We start from the raw sequence: 18,568 nt of genomic DNA, 5'->3' as shown, positions 1-18,568 counted from the left end.
CACATCTATTGAAATCAATGTGTTTATTCCTTTTTTTTTTTTTTAACATGTCTTACTGTAGGCCTACTGTGCACAGAAGTTAAGACGAAGCGGATAGTCCCCCCCCCCCCCCAATCGCGGGTCGGGTTAGGGTGTGGTCAGCGGGGCGTATTTTGCAAATTCCTGTAGCATAGAACCTAAACTTGGAACATCCCTCGCATATTGATCAGCAGGCCTTGTGCCTTCTTATTTATAACTTCTTTTTACCTTCGTTCTCTTGTTATAATCTCATTAGTTTATATATATAGGCCTATACTGTAAGTAGGATATATCAAATAATGCTTTGCTGGAAACAGTGTGATATTGTGCATTCTCTGCAAGATGAACATCATAGTTTCTTCTTAACGTAAAGACTTCTCTGTCAATAATTTATTGCTGTGATGTCTAGCGGCCAATGTTTTTCTCAAAGCTTGATATTTTTTTGTGAAACTGTTCGTTTTTTACACAACAGACATGGGCGTAGCCGCGGGAGGGGGGATTTGTGACTTTCTTTGCTTAATTTTTTTTACTGGAGGGGATGTTTTAATGTTAAACCATTACTTGTTCCAGCGTTGCCGCGGGGGGCTTGAAGTTAAAAATTGTCATTTCAAAAACACTGCAGCAAACTTGTCGAGTATTTCCATTATCCTAGTCCCGGGGGGGGGGGGTGAGTTCAAACTCCTTCCAAAGGTTTAAGTTTAAAATCCCCCTCTTCAATATAAAACTAAAGCAAAACAACCACCAAAGTCTATGTACGTAGCCAAAGAACGTTTTGAGTTTAAAACTTCCCTCTAGTGGGTTTTGAGTTAATATCCACGGACTTTTGGAGTTCAAACTTCCATTTTCGATTTTAAAAAAATCTTAAGCCAATTACAGTCATTAAATTCCATGAGCTTTGCCATTGGGAGGGAGATGGGTGAGTTAAAAAAAAAAGCGTCAATAAAAACCTAAAGGAAAATTACATTCTTTGGATTCCATAAATATAGCCAAAGGGGTATTGAGGTTAAAACAAAGCAAAGCTACAGCCAATCCATAACATGCAAGTAGCTAAGAGAGGTTCAGGTTAAATCCTCTACAATAAATAAACTTAATGACATAAAAATAGGTGAAAAGGGGCTTAAATTAATCCCCTCCCCTACCGTTTATGAAATAAAAAAAAAATATGGATAACTAGTTACCGTACCAAGTTTATTCCATGAGCATAGCCAAAAGGGGTTTTGTGGGTAACCTCACCCTCTAATAATGTCGATGGATGTTATTTTGAATGCCATGTGTCTATCGGTATTGTGTGTGAATTGTTTTCTACCATAACTAAATTTAAAACTGAAAGATCGGAGATGTTAATTGCTGTTTAAGTTATCATTGCATTGAGACTAATGAAAAAAATGTTTCAGACGCAGATTTTGTATACATGGCTTAAAAAAAGCCCTACAAAAAAAAAAAAAAAAACAATTATCGTGTTTGAAAATGAAAAAAAAAAAAAAAAAAAACGTGACGGGAGGCTAATTGAGTATTAGATCTTAATATGTTAAAAATGTTAGCATATTTGCGTGGTGCTTAATTTTTTAAAGAGAGGTAATCCATGTATGAAAAGTACATGCAGCCTAACCCATCTATTTTTGTCTTTGTTATCCCCCTTTCATTATTCTTAGAAATATTTCATTTACGGTACCGGTACTTGGAATCGATAGACATTAAATTTGATTATCTACACAACGTTTTATGCTGTACTTAGCATGAAAGTTAAATACTGTACGGTACTAAGAGCTAGATATAAGTCCTATGAATGATCATCATGACAGAAAACGAATCTTGCATTCATTGAGTATGAACACAACGGTATACCGGTATTACAAAATATCCTTAACATCATATGTAGTTTACAAGCAGAGCCGGTATTATGTAATTGGGTGGCCCCAAATGAATTAGGATTTCGTAAACTTAACATATTTGTACAGTTGCCATAAACCAATTTTTCATCTCCATTCTAAAGGAAGAAACAATGGTAGACATATGTAGATCAAAACATTATTGGATGGACTTGGAATCGTAGTAGAGACCTGTGCAACAATCGGGTGTCTTAGGTGCTTGCCTATGCCTAGCCCTGCCACTGGCTGTTGATTTACGTGTATCGGATGATACCGTGTTTAAACCTGAGACCACATGACCAGGTAGATATTGTAATACAGCATTATCTTCAACAAAAATTCTCTTAATACCGGTACCCACAATTAGAAAGATGCTAAGTTTCACATTACCGGACCGGTAAAACAAAAGCATTTTAATGGATTCCTTCCCTGAAGTTTGTGTACTTTAATTTTAGTGATGTGTGCTATGATTATTCAATTGTACTAAACCTTTTGTTTTCTATTAGGATTCGTACAAATTTCATCAACAATGAGTCTCAGTGAAGGTTCACCATACAGTAACAAAACAAACAAAAACTTAAGTTTATAAAATGCTGTAACATTTATTGACTGTAATTAAAAAGAAAAAAAAAAGAAAAAAATACATTTATACCACATACAATGCCTACAAAAATGTACAGCTGAAGGGACATAGCACCAGTGTATGTTTCTTCTGTTTTGAATTGTATTTTAAGCCTGTGGAGCACTTCACAAGTAAAAAAAAGAAAAAAAAAATTGCAATGTTGGTATAAAAGTTATGACTAATACTGAAGTGAGCAACTTCAGCAAAATGCAGCAATGGCAATGGTTTTATAGTATAATAAATAATCAGATCTAAAATGATCTCAGAAAATTTTTATTGTCATGTTTAGAAACACTTCCTATGAACAATGGATGGACCAGATTCGTCATACTCTTGTTTGGAGATCCACATCTGTTGGAAGGTGGAGAGAGATGCTAAAATAGATCCTCCAATCCAGACGGAGTATTTCCTCTCTGGTGGAGCAATGATCTTGATCTTCATTGTTGGTGGAGCCAAGGCTGTGATTTCTTTCTGCATTCTGTCTGCAATGCCTGGGAACATGGTGGAACCACCAGACAATACAGTGTTAGCATACAAGTCTTTACGAATGTCAACATCACATTTCATGATGGAGTTGTAGGTTGTTTCATGGATACCAGCAGATTCCATACCAAGGAAAGATGGCTGGAATTCAGCTTCTGGACATCTGAATCGCTCATTGCCAATGGTGATGACTTGACCGTCAGGAAGCTCATAACTCTTCTCAAGAGATGAAGAGGTGGAAGCTGTTTGCATTTCCTGTTCAAAATCTAGAGCCACATAGCAGAGCTTTTCCTTGATGTCACGGACAATTTCACGCTCAGCTGTTGTGGTGAAGCTGTAGCCCCTCTCAGTGAGAATTTTCATCAAGTAATCTGTGAGGTCACGACCAGCCAAATCTAACCTCATAATAGCATGAGGAAGAGCATAACCTTCATAGATAGGGACAGTGTGAGTTACACCATCACCTGAATCTAGCACAATTCCTGTGGTACGACCAGATGCGTACAATGAGAGCACAGCTTGGATGGCTACATACATAGCTGGTGTGTTGAAGGTTTCAAACATGATCTGGGTCATCTTTTCTCTGTTGGCTTTAGGGTTTAGAGGTGCCTCTGTGAGAAGTACTGGGTGCTCTTCAGGGGCAACTCTAAGCTCATTGTAGAAAGTGTGATGCCAGATCTTCTCCATGTCATCCCAGTTTGTGACAATGCCATGTTCAATGGGGTATTTCAAGGTGAGGATACCTCTCTTAGACTGAGCCTCATCACCAACATAGCTGTCTTTCTGACCCATACCAACCATCACACCCTGAAGCAGAAAACAAAAAGTATTAATTTAGAATCATTACATTTTTTTAATTACTACATAGAAAAAAAGAACAACCTTAAAGCTATGAAGAGAAAGAGTCATAAACAATCTTAAATTTAGTGTTTCAACAAAGGAGGATTAATTTCTCATGCGAAAATGATTTAATTTCTTGGTGATTTAACTGAGTGCTATTAGGCACGACATGGCCTAAATTGTGCCGATGTGCCAAAAATCAAAATCAAATCAAATCTTCATGCTATTTTTCACCCATTTACATTAACGAAAACTTGAATTAGAGGTTCCTTTGAACTACTAAAAAAAAAAAAAATCTTTAGATTTTCTAGATTTAATAAATATCAATGTACAAATACTACTATACTAACTTTCCCTCTCACCTTCTCTGTATGGTAATAGTAAACTTCTATACATTATCATGATCTCCAAAATAATATACACCCCCTCTGTAATAACTGTCTTGCCACACTGACCAACCCCTGCCATTGCAAAAGAATTATATTTGATATATTGGAGATGTCCCAACTACATTCTATGGCAGATAAGTAGATCTAGCTGATATGGTATTTCTGGTGCACTGATTTTAGGTTGTGTTGCTATTTTAAAGATTATTATGCATTTTAGCCCTGGTACTGAAAGATCGGATTGCTAAGTTGGAAATATAGACCAAGTATATGTTCTGTTCATTTCAAAGTCTCTACCTAATCATTTTCTTACATTTTATTTCATGCAGCTTTTTTTTTAAATTGATTTTATTGATTAAAAACTTTTTTTTAAATATCTGTATTTTATTTTAAATACAATACTGGGCAATAAAAAAAAAGTATAAAAGACATTTAGGTTTCATACATTTCATAGATATAAAATCTATGATATTTGTACTTTGATTTTGAATATCTAGAATTATATATATATATATATTTATATTACAAGTCAATAGTATTAATCTAATCTAGTCTAGATCTATCTCTAGTGGTCTAGATTTGTCTAAAAATTAGCAGATTTTTATTTCATACTATTTATAGACTATGATAGTGTCAGTGATGAAGTTGAACTGTCTAGAGTCTAGACCTAATCTAGCTAGGACCAATTAATAGCCTACTAGTCTAGTTATAGTTATAGTTTATAGATGTAGATCTAGATCCTAGGGGTAGACCTGCAAGTGCTGCCATAGGCAAAGGGCTAGATCTAAATCTAGATATCTATACTAGATCTATGTTAGTCTAGATTCTAGATTGATGGGTTTTCTACATTTAACATGTAGATCTAGATTTCTATCTATCTATATTCCTAGTCTAAGACTCAATCTAGATAATTTTCAAAGATGTGAACCACTCAAGCATTACATTTTAGTTTACATCAATTCAATAAATTACATCAAGCATAAAAAGGAAGTGAGAGAGAGAAAATGGGAGGGGGGGGAACTTTTCTAAATTCTAGATCTAGAATATAGTCTATAGATCTAGATCTATTATACTAATTATAGACTCTTAATAGATCTATATTGATAAATAAAACTAGACTCTAGATCTAGACCTAAATCCAGAGTCTAGAGTTCTAAGACTTAGATCATTAAGATCTACATCAAGAATTCTAGATCCAGATGACAGATGTAGATCTAGACATTCTAGACTCAACGAGACTAGACAAACACGTGGTTATGTCTAAAATAGATTTTTCGAAAATATTACCTGGTGACGGGGTCTTCCAACTATTGAAGGAAATACGGCCCTGGGTGCATCGTCACCTGCAAATCCTGCTTTACACATGCCAGAACCATTGTCCACTACAAGAGCAGCTACGTCCTCGTCGCACATTGTTGATTCAGTTATTGAAATAAGTAAAGAAAGTGAGCTACAATAAATAGATCTAGATCTGGAACCGCTCTCGAGTTTGAAGTTGTGAAATGGACGTGAAATTCCAACTCCGTTGAATATAACACGAGGTTGGAGGGCTTCGAGGGGTGAAAATAAAATACCGGCATATGACTAAGCATCGTATGCCCATATATGGGGCCGGCAAACTTTTGTTTCCGAGAAATATGGCTCGGGTTAACTCCATATATAGAAATACCACGAGCGGGGCAGTACTGGAACGATCGATGAAGCTCGTGTGTTCGTGTTTTTTTTTTTTTGGGCGAGACTCAACACTGGGAGTGGGACAAAGCCATGTGTGTGTTTGTCACACAGCCCGTCAGCTCTGTCTCTTCTCGTTTTTCTATGTCGTCTGCTAGGGTTAGGCTAGGTGTCTGCTACACACGCCTTGAATATCTTCGTGTAGCGCTTTTTGTTTCTTTTTTAATGAGTAATTATAAATAATATTCAAGAGGAAGTTTAAATGTCATGTGACACCATGAAAAAGAAAACAAATTTGTTTTCTTGTAAATGCATTTTGTTTGTCTCTCTTGATGGCACACAATGGGAAATAGGAAAATATCTGAATAGACTTATTCTATATTTACAACTTTTCAATGACCTTTTCTCCCCTAACAAAATCTTGCTAAGTCATTAAAAAAGTTGGGCACACCCACCTTGGCGAAAAACACATTAGAAATGGATTAGGGCGTGGTAACGCACTTTATGCCTGGGTATATTTCAGTGTTAAATCTATACAGTGAATTACAGTGTTATACTGTTCTAGTTAACAAATCGATGTCACTCGCCTATCTAGATCTAGTGGGTTTGGCGTTTGCTGACAAATAATATTTTGCACTTTGTAGGCCTATATGTTTTTGACAAAACAGGATGGTTTATATTTTCATAGTTATTGTCAACATTTGTTTAAATATATATGCTCATACCTACCATTAAGTAACATGCGATTAGTAAACATACACAGAAATGAAGCATATGAACCACGAAGTTAAACAGTAAAACACACGTCGCATTTAAAGGTTGTTTATATTAATTGGGCTAATATAGTTTATAGCATTATTGTGGTCTTACAGCAGTATTCAAATATATAGAAATAAAATGTGTCTAGCTAGTGTTATGTTGTTCCCATTTTGAACACCGTAAAAATGTTTCATCTAACCGGTCCCGACAAGAAACACTTAAAAGGGTTTCTGATAAAGTAATACTGTCGTCCTTGTGTTATTATGATGTTAATAATTAATACCCAGTGTATAAATATGAATAACATGTAAAAACTGCTCATTAAAATGCAACATTTGGCTCAAATTGTAAAAAAGATATACGGTACCTAAAAAAAATTAATAAAGAGGTGTCACAGCCGAGCCGGTTAACGCTTCGCACAGTTACAATAATTCCTTTCACTATATACTAATTAAGGCTAGATAGAGACTAAATCTGGATTTAGAAACATCCCAAGATGTAGTTCTTATCAACTAATTAGTTAATGTCATTTACAGCGCACTGGATTACCACAATGTCCCACTAATTGTGGGTTGGTCCAATTATTTAAAAGTAGGCCTACATTCAAAGTAGGCTTATGTAAGAAAGCAATATAAATATTTAACAACTTATTAGCAGTCGAATTTTTTTCTTCTTGTCAAATATTAGGCCTACTATAAGACGAGTATATTTGATTCTAAGTGAAGAAGAAAAAAAATGTATTAGCAACTATAATATGTCACGACATCTTGGTATTTTTACACACATGAATCACTCAGAAGATTAAATTTCTGGAATACCGGAAGTTAAAACTGAAGGAAAGGACGAAGGGGAAGAAAAAAAAAGAGGTGAATGTTGATTAGTCTCACAAATAGTTGTTTTACACCAAGTCCTACATTAGATGAATATTGTTGTTTGAGTAAGCAACATCTGACGACTGCACACAAAGTCCTTGTCTAACTATAGATTTACTTATATGGTGTGATCAACAGCGACATTCCGCAGCGTGTTGTCGTGCAATTAGTTAAAAAGGCACTTCATATTCATCATACTTATTTCTTAACATGTGCACAACACCTCACACATTCCTTAGCGATCTCAAAATATTTCCCACAAGGCCTGCATATAGGCCTAGGCCTATATAAAACATACTAAGATAGCTAAAGTTATCTAAAATACATGTAATATATTTCTGGCAATCTCTCTTCAACCCAAAGTATTTGAAGTGAAATGACAAGATTGCTGTCCGAGGCCACACAACACCATCGTTAACTTTGATCTCAAAAGCAGAAAAGCTTTTCATTATTCACTCCACCTAAATATCTAATAACAGACTAAACAAATCCGAAATTGTAGGCTACTTGTTGAGTGCACTAATTCAAATTGAAAAGTTGAAAAGATACTATGGTCATCTAACATTTAACGGTTAGGCTACTAGGCCTATATCTTGACATCCCCATTATACAACGCTAATAACAATGATAATTATATGTATTTCTATGCACCGTAATTTTCAAGTCGTTCTTGGCGCAGTCCGGGGAAAAAAAGAGACACATAGACAAATGAAAACACAAGACATATTGAAATATTAAAATTTAACTATGGTATTTATTAAATAAAGAATGTAGAGGTTAGCATGTTTGTTTGTTTTACATGTTTCGGATGTTCCTTCAGAGTTGAAGATAGTTTACTTCCTAGTCCAAACCTCCCGCAGGACGACGGGGGATGGGAGCGGGCAAGGATTTAAACCCTCGACCATCGATAAATCCGAACGACAGTCCAGCGAGCAAACCGCACGACCAGGCAGCCATCCATATTCTCTATCAGACTATCTGAAAGTTTGGATAAACATTGACTACGGTACTGCATCGTGCATTTCCATAACTAGCTTATACGTCTTCAGAAAGCAGAAGTTTAAAGAAGACAATGGATATTTCCCTAAAGGAATAACCATTGTGTGGTGCAGTAATGCTGAAGAAGGAAAAAAAAAACAACCAACAACATACATCCGCGTTTTATTGACGTCGTCATATGTAGACCAACGAACCGGTAGATTATTAGATTTAGTAGGAAGTTGAATATCAACAAGTAGGATATTATATATATCATAGCTTATATAGAAAACAAAAGGCCCCACTGAGTTACAAACATACTGGTCTTTGTCCACACAATAGTTTATACATTTTTTTCGACAGTTCTAAAAAAATGCGCAAAAATGGTTACATTGGTTCTAAAATGTAGGCCCTAACATTACTTCCGTATTTTGCACACAGCTTCTCATGCATGCATTTCATGCATTTGCCTTGACTTTATTCGGATAATACTGTAGGAACATGTATAAACATTTGTACAATAATCCTCTAGTTATTGCAGAAATTTCCCGTCATTGATGTCTTTGACGGGAACCAGACAGTACGCAATCAAATGTCACGAATATTCACAATGAAAATAAACCAGGATACTCGACTGGTAAAAGAAAAAAAAAAGGAAAATGGATACAACCCAGGAATCCCCAAAATAATATTGTTGCTAAATTGTTTGCTCTAAACATAATCTCGTTTTAGAGTGAAAAAATAATCTCCATTCGTAAGCAGTGCTAATACCTGTTTTCTCATTCAGATGCATAATGATGTTCCAGCATGGAGCTACAGGGCATATATGTGGCAGTGCTTACATCGATGAGCTGCAGACATTGGTAGTGAACTTGCTTCATGTTTCAAGTTCAAGATTATATAAAGACTAAAGCATCACTGACATTATCTTTTATCCTAAAACTAAATGTACTAAGCCTATGGTGATGCGTAGCCAAACTAAGAACTCTTGTAATCACATTACTTATTCTCTTTACCCTTCTGCTGTGTTTTCCCATGCATTTCCTCTTAATGTGCACCAATTCTAGGCAGACAGAGTGTAGGGCCTATATGTTCTGTATGTGGCCTGTTCCAGTTAGATGTTGAGCACACGAAGAGAGCAGCCTACTTGAGTACGAACATGGTGTCACTTGACTGTATATAGACTATACAACAAACATATCTAACAGTGTAAAGAACATGTCATTTTTTAAGAGCCTTTGTTATGGAGCATAGCTGAAGGCCTTGAAAGGGGTACCCTTCCCCCGAAGGAAAGCATGGAAATGTCGATTGATTCATTGATCACTACGTTCTAGATTCTAGGGCCCCTCCATCAATATCATCCTCTCGTTTCTGATTGTCGTCACAGAAAGTTACTACGTTGACATTTACCGGTGGCGAATAACCATTTTGGTTAGTCTAACACCACATAAAATTCGTACTTTCGCAATATATAGACCTGCAATTTGTAGACTGAAAAAAAAAAAAAATTGGAACATGCACTAAACTACAACCTACCGAAGAAAAGTCAAAAAACAAAAAAAAGATGATGGATTACGTATTAGCCTACTATTGTTTATCCTAAACTGTGCGTGCACTATTTAAAATGGAAGTAAAGGCCGATGGTAGAGACGCGTTGAGAAAAAATAGCAAGTAAAATGTAATGAGTTAAGAAAGATAAAAAAATCTCATAACATCTAGTCACATTCTAGTGTTTAAAATTTCGATTTTTCCCCACTATTTTTTTGTTCAGTATATAATAGTATATGTGTGAGATAACATTTACAAAGAGCTAAGAAAAACATTACACAAAATTCATAATAAGAACGTACAAAAAAAAAGACAAACACATGTAATATTACTATAATGATATTGAAAGTCTGGATATTTAATTTTAAACAAGGATTTGGAGCTTTAATTCAAATTGGCGTGTCATTTAAATTATATATAAATACACCCATATAGAAGACTGTATTAGCTATCTGGTGCTACATCACAGCTTAAACCCAACTACATGAATGCAGGTCTTGAAGAGTATTGAAGACTACTGGTCTTCCCAGATAATAAACAAATTAAAGTGCACCAATTTATCAGTGGGGAAACCAGAATTACAAGTCAACTACCGGGGTACATCACACAGACAAAAGTTACAACGAAAAGACTCTCAACCAATGGGCATTAGAAAGGCCGAGCCCACTATCGATTTCCTCCACCACCGCATGCAGAGAGCAAAATTTAATTTTAGAACAAGACACACAACAAAATCTAGATAAAATAACAGCATGCTGCTTTTCCATGGCTGAGAGTGTAAAGAACACATGGCTTAACGAAGAAAACAAACTAAGAGAAGAAACATTAGCTCGCTAGATTTAATAACTAAGTAACTAGGGATTGTCTTAGCTTGGCACATCCCATTTACTCATACACACACATATCTGTTTATATCCTATCGCCATTATGACCAACCACCTTTACTTTGCATGATCTGTATAAATCTGTAGTTTTAACGTAGACATCCTCTGGAGCTCAGACAGTTCCCCCTTTAGACCTTGCAATCTATAGGGCAAATGAAGTAAAAGTCATCTGTTTCCGTGGCCCGCTGTTAACGAGGGTGTCATGTGGCCAGCACAACGACCAACTACTGTAAGATAAATTAGAGCTGCAACTGACAAAGTGTCCATTCTCTTCATCCTTTCTATTGCCTTCTTTTCACCCCCCCCCCAAGAGGTAGATCAATAGCATTGATGTGCTACCCAACAAAACCAATGAAAATACACAGCATGGAACGACCAGTCACACAAGTGACCTGGCTTGATTTCCTGTGCATATTTCAATTACCTGGGGTCACTCAAGAGTCACAGACATGTTTTCTTTTTTTTTTCCCTAAATATTTTTCTAAACAGATGTTATTTCCGTTTCTTAAATTACAGTACCGAAAGATACTTTTTTTTAGTTATCGATTTTGATTAGCTTCCCTGAAGCAACATGAGACTAAATTGAAAGAATAGATTTACAACGCGGGAAAAAAAATACTTTTCTTGAAAAAAAAATTCAGTTATCTTTACTTGACAGTCTACTATAACATATTATATTTTAAAACAACAACATTTGGACCTCGCAGTGACCAACAGATAACAATATACTAGAGCCTTAATACTTTTCATGTACTGTACAAAACTGTTAAATCAGTGCCCACTCATCTTTATTAAAATCAATTTTCCATTAAGTGAAAGAGAAACTTGTACCGGTACTTATCTAGAAGTTAATGTATATACAAAAAAGAAATTTCATCCCACTCTTTTTTTTTTTGTTTTAAATAGGTAAATATAGTTGTGTACACACTCCCATGAAAGGAATGTACGTAGGACTTGTACACATAAACTGTTAGGCTCTTGAAGTATTCTTCAAAATGTCACTGTTGTCATGCTTAACCTACGACCCTGCAATTTGTGGGTCCCACTAGTCGAAATGCAATGTAATCATTCAACAATACGTGTTAATAACATTAAAGAAGAGGAATAAATGTGTTTAACATGGTAGATTTCTTAACAAACTATTACTTTATACATTAGAAAGTACTGTAATTAAAAGGATTTGTATATGATAGGTCTACTATGTTTAGTCACAGTAAAAATTAATAGGTATTCGTTTATATCGATTCATTTCGTTAGAATATTAGATGTATTCTGCAGAGATTCTTCGTCTTCTAGCCAGCTTTATTGCTGCTGAGCTGTGAGCTCTTACAGACTGTGCCAAGGAAAAATAGTGTGCTGTTTTCTTCAGTTGTTCAGCAATGCCGTACAGGGTGTTGGTTATGTTGGGCTGTAGTGGCATTCAAAGAGGAATTCTGCAGAGATACTATTGATCAAATTTTACCTAAATGTCCATGATCTAACATTTTTAATAGTGATGCCTTCAATCAAAAAAGACATCCCCACCCATCAAACAGCTCTGGGGTAGCGTTGTATCCTCCCTTGGTCAAGATTTTCTTGTATCTAGAGCTTCGGAAATGTACTTTCCTGGGGTCTATAACGCATTCTTTCTTCTTTCAAGAAGTGCACACGTTAAACGGAGTTAAGTTGGGGTGGGACTGGCCGAGTCAATAGTAGGCCTACCTACATGTAGGTTTGAAATGATCTGCCTTGAGTACAGTGAAACGTCTTCTAGCGAGCACGTTTCAACAGAAATTCGACCGTTCTGACGTAACAAAGACGATGAGACTCAAGATTCGTTTTGAAGAAGGTGCACTGAAATGTCTTCCTCCAAATAACGTTTTAAATCGCCCTTGTTGCAAACGTCTCTAGTGAAATCAAATCTATGAAAGGTCTTAATTAGATGATGTAATTTACTTTAATATTTTTTAAACATTGGTAAAGATGTCGTTTTTACAAGTTAATATTCAAATAGGCCTAAATGCATTTAATAAGATGAAAATGCAACACATTTTTTTTTGGTCATTGAAACAGAAACAAGTACAATAATAAAAAGTTTTTTTTAAAGACAATTCCTCCTTTATAAACATGTTTCCTAAGAGCGATAATCTCTGTAGTCTGTATTCACTAATAAATGATGAAGTAAAAAAAAAATTGAACCTCCAACTCGAAAAAAAAAAAAAAAAGCTTGGTTAAGTATGTAAATTCTAGTTTAATGATACAGATCCAGACATGACAACATCAAAAGACAGTTGTCCAGACTAGACTACTGGATCTAGATATTATGGTATCGTGTAGATTCTGTAGAAGATTCGAGTTTGGTGCTAGGCCTTTAAATCCAGACTTAGAAGACAGTGCGCAAAATGTTCCTAAACGTCTATTTATATACGTGCCTACCAGTAATTATAAACTTTTTAACGAAGACATGCGGGAATATCGGGTGCTCTATGTGTGTTCAAATAAAGATTATCTAGACCTCCAGACCAAATTTAATTATTACATATTAGGCTATATTAGCGGTCAAAGCAGAGTGTGTGGTTTATTAACTATAGTATCCCCCCCCCCCCCAAGATAAACGTAAACTATCAAATTTCTAAAAAAAATGGTTAGAGCCGTTTTCGAGATCCGTGTGCACCAACTCAGGCTTTTTGAACCGTAAAAGATTTTGCAAGCAGATAAGACGAATTCTAAAAAAAAAAAAATTAATTAAAAAATCGCATTTGATCACCTATCTCCAGTTTGAGATACGCTGGTCTAAATGATATTATTCTTCGTATGCTAATTAGATAAAAGAAACTGCTGACAGTGCATATTCCATACCAGCAATAGCGTTGTCAACTTGTCTATGGAAACCTTTTCGACTAGTTTTTTTGTTGACATACCCACGTACCGGAATATATCATTTAAGATGTGTGTAGTCTAAACGTAACTACTAATTAAGATGTGCATGTCACCATTTTCTTTGGTTAAAACTAGATCTTTAGGGACATTTTCTTTTCTTGGCACAAAGACTAACAAAAATTTTTTTTTTACAAGTATATCGTTATGTATTGAATTAAAATGTTTATTTGTATAAAGTTTGGGCATTCTATGACAAATAGGGAAAAAAATGACAATCTGATTTGTAAGACGATGATGATATAGAGAATGTTGCGGAGTTAAAAATGATGATCCAGAATAGACAGTTCTTTATAGTAGAAGGTCTAAATATAATCTTATAGCCTACTACACAGAAAAAAATAAATCCCTATCCATGTGTGCTTGTTTTGAATGTAAGTCGTTTCCTAGTGCCATAAGGGCCTGAAATCAGCCACGAAGACCGAGGACTTTGGCAGGGTTTAAGTATCTATCATGCACGACTAAACCAACATGGATGCCGGTACGCGTTGGACGTAATGATTTGGTTTTTAAGGAACGTCTGTAATGTATAAGACAAGTCTTTAACTGGTTCGATGCATTGACAGTTTTTTCATTAGAATGCGTTAGGCATTATTCATTAGCTGATCAATGTTTTTTTAATTGTTTCCCACCTTCCAGGACTGGTCTAATAATAAATTATTTTTAAATTTCATTTCCCTTTCCTATCAACTCACCTGTTGAACACTTCTGAAGGTACCAGTAGTGTGCGATAAGACGTATAGAGTTGCGCCCCTGCCTGCAGTACCAGACCATGTGACAGCGTGAATGACAATAAGTAGGTCAATGATGACATTGTTTCGTGATAACCCTCCGTCCCCTAACTCCTTAACAGGTCAGCAATTTTAAATTGTGTGCAGGCCAAGCCAAATACAAGGAAGTAAATTCGCCCCTATTTCGCCTCTTAGAGAGTTTCATGTACTGTTCTAATTGTAAAGATAACATGGTAGTAAAGGATCATTACTTAGATGTAAAGTCAGTTCATGGAAACAATTTTTGTTTACAGAGACCTACATTTGTAATTGATTTTAATTAAATAATTACAAGATGCACACCCTATTACCGAAGGAAAATGGAATGTCTTGAAATTTTTTTTAAGGTTTAGTGCTCAATTAGTTTATGGCGGGGTATGATCTTCAATATTCTCAAGCTACAGTATTTAAACTTATTTGTTTTTGTGATTTAAATGACAAGTATTGTCTACTCAAATGTAAATTAAAGAGTATCCATTTAGCCCAATAGCAATATTCATTCAATGGATTAAATTTTATATCAAAATAATCTATAATTTGATAATTATAAAAGTACTTTACCTAATTTAAAGCTTAAAACAAACTACAAATTGTGTTATCAAAACTTTTTATTTTCATATAAAAAAGTTCTTTAAAGGTTATGTACATAAAAATAGAACAGATTCAGAATTAAATTTGATCAGTAAACATGCAGAACTTTTTGGTCATCTGGCAGCAATTGTGCACATATTTTGAGCATAATTATATATATATTTATATATATATACTAAGTAACAAGTTAACAGTTTAGAAACACTTCCTATGAACAATGGATGGACCAGATTCGTCATACTCTTGTTTGGAGATCCACATCTGTTGGAAGGTGGAGAGAGATGCTAAAATAGATCCTCCAATCCAGACGGAGTATTTCCTCTCTGGTGGAGCAATGATCTTGATCTTCATTGTTGGTGGGGCCAAGGCTGTGATTTCTTTCTGCATTCTGTCTGCAATGCCTGGGAACATGGTGGAACCACCAGACAATACAGTGTTAGCATACAAGTCTTTACGAATGTCAACATCACATTTCATGATGGAGTTGTAGGTTGTTTCATGGATACCAGCAGCTTCCATACCAAGGAAAGATGGCTGGAACGTAGCTTCTGGACATCTGAATCGCTCATTGCCAATGGTGATGACTTGACCGTCAGGAAGCTCATAACTCTTCTCAAGAGATGAAGAGGTGGAAGCTGTTTGCATTTCCTGTTCAAAATCTAGAGCCACATAGCAGAGCTTTTCCTTGATGTCACGGACAATTTCACGCTCAGCTGTTGTGGTGAAGCTGTAGCCCCTCTCAGTGAGAATTTTCATCAAGTAATCTGTGAGGTCACGACCAGCCAAATCTAACCTCATAATAGCATGAGGAAGAGCATAACCTTCATAGATGGGGACAGTGTGGGTCACACCATCACCAGAGTCCATGACAATACCTGTGGTACGACCAGATGCGTACAATGAGAGCACAGCTTGGATGGCTACATACATAGCTGGTGTGTTGAAGGTTTCAAACATGATCTGGGTCATCTTTTCTCTGTTGGCTTTAGGGTTTAGAGGTGCCTCTGTGAGAAGTACTGGGTGCTCTTCAGGGGCAACTCTAAGCTCATTGTAGAAAGTGTGATGCCAGATCTTCTCCATGTCATCCCAGTTTGTGACAATGCCATGTTCAATGGGGTATTTCAAGGTGAGGATACCTCTCTTAGACTGAGCCTCATCACCAACATAGCTGTCCTTCTGACCCATACCAACCATCACACCCTGAAAAGTAAAAAATATCCATTAATAAACAAAGCTAAAAATTAACAGATGATAAACTAGTGTGTCAAGGCATTTAAAGGTAACATCATCAAATTACAGCAATGTATAAATATTATTTAATATAGGAGTCTAGAAATCAAGAGGCTCAATACAAGTCTGTTTCTAGTTCAAAAACATAGATATAAATCTACAAATGTACCTTAATTTATAGGAGATCTGCATATTGAAGTTTTGGGCATATTTAAATTGATATAGATCTATCAAAGAAGTGGATAAATTACTAGCTTTTTGAACTGGTTAGACCTAAACTTTAAACCAATGTCAACCATATTATCATTATAATGTTATAGACCTAGTCAATCTTAGAGCTTTATCTAGTAAGGCATGTATCTAGATCTATAATGTTTTGCAGTAGTTTTTCAATCGAAGTAATTCTCTAGAAAGATTTTTTTTCTATAGTCTAAAATCTAGATCTACGAGTCTATAGGTATAGACTCTATAGACTCTGGTAACTATCAACTAGACCCTGAGAGAGTGTTTTCAAAAAGTTTCCTAGATCTAGATCTATATAAAATATAGATAGATTGATAGATCTAGTCTCTAGAGATTGTCGTAAGAACACGATAATAGATCTAATAACCTGATGTTACAAAATGATTGATAAAATCCTATACATCTATTTTAAATTTAACGTCTAGATCTAGAATAATCTAGATCTAGATCATGATCATCTACTAGATCTAGTCCTAGATCTCGATATTTAGATTCTAGTGACTTATTTACCTGATGTCTGGGTCTGCCAACAATAGATGGGAAAACGGCCCTGGGAGCATCGTCTCCAGCGAAACCTGCCTTGCACATACCAGATCCATTGTCTACTACAAGAGCGGCTACGTCCTCGTCACACATGATTATTAATTGGAGTTTAAGTTAACACAGCAATTAGAGAAGAAAAGGCACCAAGAAAACGTCGCTTCTGTGACAGCGAGTCGAGTGAACGAAATCCTCGCAGCCGGCAAACATATACGGCGTTGACTACTATCCCCTTTGCCCATATATGGCATTGGTGAACCAAAGAAGGCCCGCTAAGCCTAAACTCCGCCGCATGGTTCATTGCCTGGTGAAACACGCCAACACACACTCTTCCTCCCTTGTCCCACTGAGTGATAAGTGAAGACGGGAGGGGGGGAGTGCATTTTTTTTTAAACAAAATTTTCATCTTCATGCCATATTAGGACTCAAAGGCTAACAGGATCTAAAATAAAAACATTATAACACTTGAAGTAATCATAGCACTTGTTTTGTTCTCAAGTTAGCCCCCTCAAAACAACATTAGGACCTTATAGACATAACTATTCCAGCAGAGCATTTCTTTTTACTCAGTTTAGTACTGTAAACATAACAACGACATTGAAATGTGGACCCACTAGATGTCTAGTGACTGTCTCAATAATGATTATCTAAAATTCTCTCGCTCTACAATGTTAGGGTGATGACATGTAAATAGACTTATTAAAATGTGCACATTGTAGATAATAGAAATAATGCAATGCTATCAACATGTTTTATTGTTTTTAAATCTGCGAAATATTTTTAAAACATTTTTTTTTCTTACAAATATTTCTTGTACTCTGAGATAAAGCACTCGCCTTTTAAAAAATACTATTAGTTATCTTTGATTTGTAATATTTAGTAAAGATCCTAGTCTCACAATGGAAAAACATTGATTTATATAATCTTATATTCATATGATGCCTATCTATTTTTTGATAATGCTACAATACAATGAATTATTTCTAGGTCTATTTAGTATTGTGTTTTAATTTATAATTAGTTTAAAAAATCATCCTTTCAGCCTCCACACTGTACATCGTGTATCATATGATTGCAAAGTTTCTACTAAATGTTCTTGTAGTGAATATAACTATTTTTAGTCATAGTACACTGTTGATTTTTTATAGACGATCAGATCGATAGGAAGATTCACTTGTGGCCTAGATCTAGAAGTTGAGATTTCTTTTTCTAGATTTTTTTTAAAGCGTTGAGGTCCAAAGGAACACGTAGTTGACACAAGTTGACAAGTAGCACGTCGATGTGCGGATAGTCCAGGTAAAGTGTGTTGGGGGACTGTTGAAGGTGGCTTACTACACAGGGGGACCGTG

General features: G+C 35.6%; 1 protein-coding gene across 1 annotated transcript; it reads right to left on the bottom strand.

The window, feature by feature from the left end:
• Positions 1-2,463: 2,463 nt before the first annotated feature.
• On the bottom strand, positions 2,464-17,422 carry LOC106068937 (actin, cytoplasmic-like). Its single transcript, XM_013228447.2, has 3 exons — positions 17,190-17,422; positions 15,662-16,406; positions 2,464-3,530 (listed from the first exon to the last, which is right to left on the bottom strand). Exons 1-3 carry the CDS (start codon positions 17,313-17,315, stop codon positions 2,794-2,796), a joined length of 1,608 nt encoding a protein of 535 aa, XP_013083901.1. The 5' UTR covers positions 17,316-17,422; the 3' UTR covers positions 2,464-2,793.
• Between the last annotated feature and the right edge of the window lie 1,146 nt (positions 17,423-18,568).

This window comes from Biomphalaria glabrata, chromosome 5 (assembly GCF_947242115.1).
Source record: "Biomphalaria glabrata chromosome 5, xgBioGlab47.1, whole genome shotgun sequence".
Lineage (NCBI taxonomy): Eukaryota > Metazoa > Mollusca > Gastropoda > Planorbidae > Biomphalaria > Biomphalaria glabrata.
The sequence above is the reverse complement of the archived record's forward strand: the minus strand, read 5'-3'. Positions and strand labels throughout refer to the sequence as shown.